The following is a 10,047-nucleotide window of genomic DNA, read 5'->3' on the forward strand; positions in this document are numbered from 1 at the left end:
CATACGGAATATTTGAAAACAAGTGGCAACATTATTTCATCAGATTTCAAGTATTATATCTAATTACCTTTCTGGATTAAAGACTTCGGGCTCTGGGAAAAAATCCGGGTTTTTCTGTAGATGATATATTGGTATGTGGATATCCATACCCTTCTTGAACTTATATCCTCCTATAGTAACATCCTCTCTTGCTAATCGCGTGGACCTAAAGGATAACTTAATTAAATTAATTTGTCCGTATTTTAATAAGATATAGTTTATGGTAACGACAAGAATAAACAGATTCGCCTCAGAGACTATATTAATAATTACTCTGCAAAGAGGATCACATATTTTTGGCAGCGGACGTTATTCCATACGCAACTTCAGGGTCCAGTTCGTTATGATTGAAATATTTTTTCGGTAATGTAGATCTATACTTTAATGCTAATTATTCCTGGAAATTTAGTTAAACATACATTATGCAAGAGCTAAATCCGCCTATTGCAGGTCTTTTTTTAGGCCTGAAATGTTATCTTAATTATTAATTAGACATTAATTAACTTATCCAGACCATAATCAACTCTCGATGACATCGCTAGCCTGCGATGTTTATTGGATTAGGTTCCGATTTGCTGTTCTACTTCTATTCATAATTTAATCATGAAATGGATAATCGAGATTATGTTTTTTATCATACTGACTTTCGTAATGATGATCGAGGCTAGGCCGAAAATTCAATCGCTAAAACCTCGGTTCAGAGTGGACCAATCCGACTGAAATTTTCAGCAAATTCCCTTTACATTATCTAGTTTTTAACTATTATTGTGAGAACTGGCAACTCTTTATCTAATCTCCCATGATGTAAATAACCCCACACACACCACATACACATACCACCACCATCACCATATGAATTTCGTTCAGACCGGGTTGTTTACTTACAGCTGTGCAGGTGGAAACAGACGTAACGATTCACACATCACTTTATCTAAATAAGGCATTTTATTAAATACATGGTCATATGTTGGTTTTTCCTGTAATTAAAATACACAATTATCAACAAAAACACAAATAGAGAACTATATATATATATATAGAAATGTCATAACAAAAACCGTGTCTGGCTTCATATCTGAATAAACAAGCCAACAATTTAATAGACGACTTTCATTAATTGGATATATTTTTTTCATAAATCATCTAGCAACCAAACTATGTATCACCCTGCTTAACTTAAGCAGCAATGCACAGTAGGACGTTAAACTCCATTTCATTTCATTTCATTATCAAGCTTACAATTAGATAGGTATGGACATAATTAAATTTTACACCTGAAATTTGAATTTATTATGAGCCTGTATATGACAGTATAGAGAAAAGACTTATTCAAAAAGGGAATATCTGGAGAATCAAAGTCTGGGAACTGCAAATGTCTTGTCATTTTAAGGGAATCCTCAAGCTTTTCCGTTGGTATTAGATTGTTGAAGTCACTTTCCCATTTGTCAGGGTAGCTCCTGGGGGTTGACAATAAAGGAACTTACTGTCTGGTCAAACGTAATAAAAAAGCGGAGATCAACACGTCTACACATTTACATGCGACCAGGCGATCTTTATGAAAAGTAGGTGACAAAACCGCTGTCAGGGTACACCCATCCCACACCCAAAAAGAACCTACACACCCACGCCAAAGTATTTTAGTCATTGTAATAATCATGTGCTCACAGAAAATGTTTTGAATTGTTGCCACCATCATGGAAATTACAGAAAGATCAACTCCAATAAATACGTACCCCTCGAAGTTCACGATCAATTTCATCAATCAGTTCATCCTGGACCTCTGGGTTTATAGCTAGGGAATAGGCAAGGAACGTTAAATTGAGTGAAACAGTTTCATACGCTGCTACGAAAAACAACATTGAATTTGCGTAAATTTCTCCATTAGTTAAACCTGAAACCAAAAAGGTCAAAGTCTAATTTAAAGCCTATTATGAACAATATTATAGTATTAAAATATGTTTTTAGATTCAACAGTCCCGGGCCTTTGTTTCAACGTTTCCTTTCTGATGAACGACACAATCATGTCATTTCAAATTAAACATCCCAAGACCGTCAATAAAGATAGGTTGTCGGCAACGAAACATACGCCCACAGCTGCTATATCGTCCGGGCAGTCAACAAGAGTTGTCGCTTATTTTTACTTTTTTCGGTAATGAAACATTTATAATACATTAAAATCTGATTAAGAGTATCAACTCATTAAGTAATTATCAGAAAACCATTAGAATTTGTTTGGTTTTTCTAAAGTTCTGCCCGTGCTACCGTTTAGTAAACGAAACTTTTAACATCATGGATTTAGCTGTTCAAGTCATAAAGATTCAATATACTTGTTCGTCTCAAGACCTTAAACTCTGTGTATCAACCTGAAGTCAATCGGGTGATAACTTTAGCCTCTAGGGCATCACAAGATTTTTCAAAGTGAGCAAGGGCCATAACTCTGGCAGTTATTATCGGAAATCAAAAGGCTTATTCGTCTCATGACCTTAAACATTGTGTATCAATTTAAAGTCAATCGGGTATTAACTTTGACCTCTAGAGCGTCCACAAGATTTTTTGAAGTGATCAAGGGCCATAACTCTGGCAGTAATTATCGAAAATCGCTGAAAATCAATAAGCTTCTTCGTCGCATGACCTTAAACACTGTGTATAAATTTAAAGTCAATCGGATCGACGGACGGACGAGGCGACAACAATATACGACTACATTTCAATGTGGGCGTATAAAAATTAATGTGAATACTGAATGCCTTATTATGTTTCTGTTCTGCATCCCAGCAATGTCCACGATTCAACGCGCTTGAGAACTTCGCTGGTTGGCAAAAAATAAATTTCGATGTAAACTGATTTGGCTATAATTTGTATGATTTGGTATATAATTATTTGCAGATATATAGAATGCACCGAGAAATTGATAGCTAAGCAAGTCAACGTTTAGCTATATTTCAACAAATTTATCAAACGAAAGTACTGTTCAATTGCTGTTCATTGAGAACAATGACATCATTAATCATCAACATACGCTCGTACCTCTATTTTTCCACTCTTCAGGATTAGCTGGCTTATATTCAGGGTCAACGACGCCCTCCTTGCGAGCATTTATCATTAGTTGCAAAAAGTCTTTACGTTCCTATACAAATACAAAACATATTATTAGGTATACCTACTGCGGGAAAATAATTATGAAGAGACGAGCGGTAAATTGTTTAGCACAAGGAGTGGTATGTTTGCCCACTTCCGGATTGCATCTACAATTAACCCCAAAGGTGTTTTTCCACTGTTGCTATTTTCTTTTTACTTTACATTGAATGTAGTTTACTTTGCTGTTTTCTTCCATTCCACTTAGTTGTGATTTTGTATTTTAACCACTTTGAAGTTGATTCTTTCCCGTTAAGAAATGATTGTATTATATTTTATAGATTAATTATTTTGAAGGTAAATCTCAGTATTTTAATAAAATAAGTCACAGATTCCACACTCAAATCAAACTCTGGTTATTAATACAAATAAATAGCCAGCGTGTTACGATAATAATAATTGACTTTAACTAAAGATTTTTAATCCAAATATTACCATTCATTTGGGCTATCGAAAAAGTAAGGTTTACGTAAATCATTTAAGGAATTTCATTCTTCAATTATACATATGACCTAGTAATGGCAACGATCAATTTGGCTGTGTAGACATGAATATCCAAGCACTCACGCTGCTTGGAATTTGAAGGCATGTGACCAACGCAACATTGAAATTAAGTGTATATATCTCACAGAACTTCAGATAAAGGTCTTTCATGTTGAATGTTCACTAAAATATACCTGTTTCCCCTTTATACGTTCTTCTATGGCCGCTGCTGTAGCCCTTTCAAAAAAATCCAAGGCTTCGTTACCTCCGCCCCAGATATTGAAATATGCAAAGACCTTTTTCATAAAAGGAAAAATCACTGAAAAATATTTATATATGCATTTTATTCAAATATAGTTTTGCCAATTGAAAATTTACATGACGAATAATGAAGATAACAGCTGCTGGGGTTTAACGTCCACAAGAAACAAACTAAGTCATTTCGGGACTAACATAATAATTATGGTACACTTATATTTCAGTAATTGGCTTGTACATAGGGATCTTTAGCAGTTTGAGGAACGCCTGGGAGCGGGGTAGCTGGAGAAAACACACGAGGTTCGACATGCGATATAGACACGGTAAATATTTGGAGCGCATGTGCACTATACGGAACAAAGTTTTAGTATCGTTTGAAGTGTGTTAGGGGATTATTTAATTGAGTCTATAATACTTTACTTACGGCATACCATAGCGATAAATACCGCCTTTTTGTTAACCATTAGAGAATTTGCATGCTTGACGAATTTATTATTAGGGTCATCTTGAGAGTCGATTTCCATTCCAAAAGATATACTTGCAATAATATCCATACTAAAACATGCAAACAACCTGAAGAACAAATGAATTCATTCGTAATATTAATATTGTTAGATTCATGTCTTGAATGTATTAAGCGGCAAACAAAATATAGCTACTGGAAGAATTACTTTTGATCATAAAAGATAATAGATTTCAAGGGTAATCACAACAGGGAGATCAGTGACCTAACAACAAGGTTTTCAAATCTTAGAGAACTATATTTATTGTATGGGCTTGCTCCCTCTGACCGTGTGATGATAGCAATTCTCTCGGTCTCCATTAGTTACAAAGATTAAGATCATCGGAATGTTAAAAGAATATGTCATGGGTCAAGAAATGACAATTACTAGTTCATATACATGTTCCTGAAGCAACGACTGCGAGTTTTACAACGTACGTAGTTAAAGCGAGACCATGCCTTCTATTGAAGAGGGCCCATATAGTGTTATTAAAATTTAACACTGAACTGAAGTTGTCGCCCTTTAAAAGCATGTACAGACAAATCTTACTTTTTTGTGTCAATGTTTTCGTCAGTTTTAGATAATCTATCAATAGCCACCATTAAAGTATCACAGCATTTATGTATTAAAGGTACCGTCTGAAATAAAATCATAATACGAAGTAAAAACCTTTATTTCTCTGAGGTTTACAAAGCTCACAACGTAAACGTCACAGGAGAAGGCTTTCAATTAAATTTAGATTTTTGTGACTTTTGCTTTGCATTGTTATGCAGGCTCATCAGAACTAGATTTTCATCCATGGGCGCCATAATTGTGACTGTCACCAGATCAGTGACGGAAATTCCAGAACCATCGCCAGGTTAAATTGATACAGATGATCAGATATTCGACAGAAGATAAAGGTTACCAGTTAAAATATCTTAAGTGTGTTATTAAATACTTAAAGATACATTATGGGTTATTAGATAAAGAGCTGACAATTCTCACAACAATAAAAGTTAAAAACTAGATAATGTAAAGGGAATTTCAGTCAAATTGATCCACTCTGAATCGAGAATTTAGCGATTGAATTTTAAGCCTAGCCTCGATCATCATTACTAACGTCGGTGCGATAAAAAACATAATATCAATTATCCATTAATGAGCGTTGCGCAGCAGAGAGGATTCTAATCCAGTAAATATCGTAGGCTAGCGATGACATCGAGACTGTTGATTATGGTCTGGATAAGTTAATTAATGTCTAATTAATAATTAAGATAACATTTCAGACCTAAAGAAAGACCTGCAATAGGCAGATTTAGCTCTTGCATAATGTATGTTTAAGTGTAGAACCTGAGTAAAGGCTTCTAATAAGTTACATACTTCTTTTAATTTTCCAGTACTAAAAGTAGGACTGATATGACCTCGAACAAACTTCCAATGTTCTCCTTCCAAAAACTGCATAGAATTTTCCAGCTGTTTTGGCACTGAACTGTTTACCTGTGCGGGAGAAACAGAATTTAACCTATTAAATAAATGTATAAATAAGAAAGCATGGACGAATTTCGGTCGAAAAAAATAAACGAATATTGCTTACACAATTAACTTGAAAAGGGTTAAAAAATATATTTTACAATCGCATACCCCCCCCCCCCTCCCCTCCACTCCCCTCTCCCGTCAACTCAAATAGTCTAATAAACGCTCACCAATCTATCTGGAAAATTTGACGTTGCCTGTTTTACGCAGATTTCCTTTATAAGTTCAGGATCACCAACAATACATGTTGGAATTCTTCCCATAAACAAACTAAAAAAAAAAAATATTTTGTGGTCAGTTTCAAAACGGCAAAATCTTGTTGGTTGAAATGTACAATTTCCTCAATAATAATGATTAAAATTGTCCTAAAAGCTCTAATGATCGCGGAATAATTTCAATTATATTTTAAGTTTAAAAAAGTGTCACACAATATTAGCATCAAAAGCAACACCATGACTTCGAAATTGTCTATGGATAAATAGACTCGGCATTTCAATACCACCGAACCTATTTTAGAAAGACTGTTCATTGATTTGTCGTTTCGATAAAAGATCTCTTCAAAGCATACGTTAAGTGTACGGTGCCAAAAAGCAAGATGGGAATTTGTGGATTTCTTTTTTGGTTATAGTATTAATTTTATAAATAAACAAGGAACGAATATGTTAAAAATCATTATAAACAAAAGAACAAGACAAAACTAATAAAACAATATAATTTTATACGTACCCAACAACCGGTCCGTAAGTTTTTATTAATTCCGTTTGAGTGTCAACCAAACCCTGAAACCGACAAAAGAGAGCTTGTTCACCTTTTAATGCTAATTTTGGAAAAACATGTTAAACAAACTCCAATCTTTGCTAAAAAAAAGGTCCACTGTTCCAAAATAAACGGCAAATATAAACTATCAGACTATAAGTATCAAATATAGACTATGAGACTATAGGTACCCAATATAGACTATGAGACCATACGTGCCAAATATAGACTATCAGACTATAGGTGCCAAATAGACTATCAAACTATAAGTATCAATTATATAGACCATCAAACTAAAAGTATCCAATATAGACTATCAGACTATAGGTACAAAAATATATAGACTATCAGACTTTAGGTAACAAATAATCATAGACTATAAGTATCAAATATAGACTAACAGATAGACTATCAGGCTATAAGTACAAAATATGGACTATCAGACTTTAGGTACCAAATAATCATAGTCTATCAGACTATAAGTATCAAGTATATACTACCAGACTATAAATATCAAATATATACTATCAGACTGTATTGGTACAAAAATATAGACTATCAGACTTTAAGTAGTAGAATGATTAAATTTGATCAATCCTAAACGTTTAAAAGTCCGGTCCTAGTCCGTTCGTTCGTTTTTGGAGTTTAACGTCCACTTCCACGAGGGGTGATATCATAAACAATGATCCTAGTCCGGAATTCGTTGGTTTAAATAGGCATTATTCAAGAGCTAAATCTGCCTATTACGGATCTTTCTTTGGGCCTTAAATGTTATATCACATGTAAATTATTAACTAGACACCTATTAGCATGACGAGACCAAATCAACTTTCGATGCAATTTTAAGTAGATTAAAACGGTTCGGCTATTTAATGATTTAATTTAGAAATGGAGATTGGAGGCTAAGACTCGAATGACCAGTATGGTGGTAACGATCAATGCACACATCTTGTCTAAAAACCATTGATAACCTCGCCCAAAATAATTTGAATAAAATTTTCAATATTTTCATTTTGCATTATCTATTTTTGAAATATTATAGCGAGAATGGTCAGCTCTTTATCTAAATCTTACATAATGCCCCTTTAAGCTTAAGTTTTGCATATTGATAATTTATAATAAGAATACAAACGTCTTTGAACATCTTTTTCAAAAGATAGACTGTGCTGGGTGGTGGTCCGGGTATACCAGTATCTTTATAAATATCTAAATTCCATGTCAGATATCTGGAAAATTGAATTTTAGAACGATAAATGACAGTAGTTTATATTTGTATTAGATCGAAAGCTGTTTTAGAGTCCTTGGGATGGGTGTGCAGATTTACAAGTGTTTTAATTAAAATTGTAAAAGAATCAACTTCAGCGTAGTTCTTGGGTTTCTTTAATTTGTAGCGATTCGGGTAAAATTTAGAACATGTTACAATGGGGACGATGAGAGACATAAGTACTCGGTTTCGTTACAAAATAATTGACCTTGGCCTAGAAATTACCATCGGTTTGGTACTGTTAAACTTCGAATTTTTTTCTTCCCTGAAAGAGCCACCATTTCTACAGAGATAATTTTGTATAGCTTCCCTTGAATGTTTTGTTCAGAGAAATGAAAAGTGCGAAGTTTAGGCATCTATTCCTGGTCCCAGGGGCTAAGACCAAGAGATTCCCTGTTAGGGTGACAGTTAGCCATATGGAGAGCTGACAGACAAAATGGCATCACCATAGAGATAACTTTGTAGAAATGGCTGCCCTTTAAACTTAGGTGGTGATGGATCTCGCAAATAAGGAGCCAAACAGTAATGATATAATTTGCATGCTCAACAATTTAATAAGCAAAACTTCCAATACTTACAAATATATTAAAACAATTGTAGAGATTATTAACAATAACCATATAGGTATATCAATTAATCCAAATATATTCATCTTGTTAAATGTGGATACTCATATATAACCTCTGAAAAATATAATAAATATAACTCCTTGTTAGGCTGAACGAATTGCACAATCATATGAAATCATTCAGCGTGAACATTAGAGATCCAGGCTGCTACTTGTACGGGTAATTTACAGTTTACAATAACGCTGTATAAAGGCTACGATGGGGTGTCGGGTAAGAATGCATTCGCCGACCTTTGTAATTTGTCAACTCCGTAAAAAAACGTCGATTTCACTGTATCTGTTTGACATTTAGTCAAACATTTTATCGATTGGCGAACTATATGTATGCTGTGACACGATAAATATAGCTACATTACCACAACACAACACAACACAGTGTGTGTGAATGATAACTAACCGTAAATCAAGCGAGGACGTTTAAGTGTTGTCAATATTCAAACGAGCATACTCGCCAAATTCGTATTACTTACATTTAGCTGTATTAAAAGAACCCTCTAGTCTTTTTTCAACACCAAATGAAATCGTGTATTTCGGTCAGCTTGCAGTAATATAGTGTTAGCCGAAGGATATTTATCTGTCTAAACAATGTACGTGAACACGATAGTCACGTGACTGTATAAATATAGATAAGACATAGTAAGTCTATAAAAGGATATATTTGATATACACACGTACAAGGTTAGTTATACTGATTAATGATCTTCATATTATTGTTTATGATCCATTTTGATTTTAAATGTGACTCATATTTATCTTTCAAAAGAAATAAAAAAAACAACCCTTGTCTCCTTATATGGACAAAACTTGCATATAGGCTATCCGAGAAACATCTTGCTCCAAATGGGACAGATAAGTCATTTGTCAGCTAAAAAATATTATTGTTTGCTTGACCGTTGAACTGCACGAAGAATCGGCATAATGAGTAATTTCACTGAACACCAGACGCACAGGGGCCTCACAAGCCTATGTGGCGCCCCAGGGCAAAAGTTTCAATTGATGATGGGTTAGTTGTATTTTACGTCCGCTTCCACCGAGGTGATATCGCAGACAAGTTTCAATGAGCCCCCTTCCCTCTTGAACTTGAAAATTTCACTGCGCTAAAATACAATCTTTTATACTTTTAAGACTTTATCTAAATAACTATTTATTAAATCAACTTGATATGTAAAAATTTTATGTTTATTTCCCCGTCAATCCTCCATTTGATCAAAAAACTATAATATATCTTGAAAAAAAATCATAATTCTACCCTCTATTTGCTAAAATATGAAGCGAAGGCCGGTGATTTGTTATCTTGGTGTCCTAGGAAGCTATAGTACATAAATATTCAAAGGGACCCGGGACCCCCTTTGAATATTTCTGGTATGCATTAGATAATTTGCCGTGCCAAGAAGTGTCGCCACGGGCGTTTGCTTGACCCTCCCCTATATGAGGACCATGCAGACGCACACCTAATTTTAAACATA

At 34.3% G+C, this 10,047-nt stretch overlaps 1 protein-coding gene across 1 annotated transcript; it reads right to left on the reverse strand.

The window, feature by feature from the left end:
* Positions 1–1,751: 1,751 nt before the first annotated feature.
* Positions 1,752–9,207, reverse strand: LOC126815262 (cytochrome P450 3A24). Its single transcript, XM_050540829.2, has 11 exons — positions 9,052–9,207; positions 8,532–8,636; positions 7,822–7,915; positions 6,660–6,712; positions 6,104–6,203; positions 5,781–5,897; positions 4,968–5,056; positions 4,340–4,488; positions 3,852–3,976; positions 3,067–3,166; positions 1,752–1,930 (listed from the first exon to the last, which is right to left on the reverse strand). The coding sequence occupies exons 2-11, from the start codon at positions 8,603–8,605 to the stop codon at positions 1,752–1,754; spliced, it is 1,080 nt and encodes a 359-aa protein (XP_050396786.2). The 5' UTR covers positions 8,606–8,636; positions 9,052–9,207.
* Between the last annotated feature and the right edge of the window lie 840 nt (positions 9,208–10,047).

Source organism: Patella vulgata, chromosome 3 (assembly GCF_932274485.2).
Source record: "Patella vulgata chromosome 3, xgPatVulg1.2, whole genome shotgun sequence".
In the NCBI taxonomy this organism is placed as follows: domain Eukaryota; kingdom Metazoa; phylum Mollusca; class Gastropoda; family Patellidae; genus Patella; species Patella vulgata.

What these genes read in the sequence shown, in the direction of transcription:
- LOC126815262 (XM_050540829.2), bottom strand. Translation starts at nt 8,605, where the DNA reads ATGAATATATTTGGATTAATTGATATACCTATATGGTTATTGTTAATA. An exon ending in ACAATTGTTTTAATATATTT is followed by an intron (nt 7,916 to 8,531) that starts GTAAGTATTGGA and finishes TCAATTTTCCAG; the next exon opens with ATATCTGACATGGAATTTAG. An exon ending in TGAAGAGTGGAAAAATAGAG is followed by an intron (nt 1,931 to 3,066) that starts GTACGAGCGTAT and finishes TTTTGGTTTCAG; the next exon opens with GTTTAACTAATGGAGAAATT.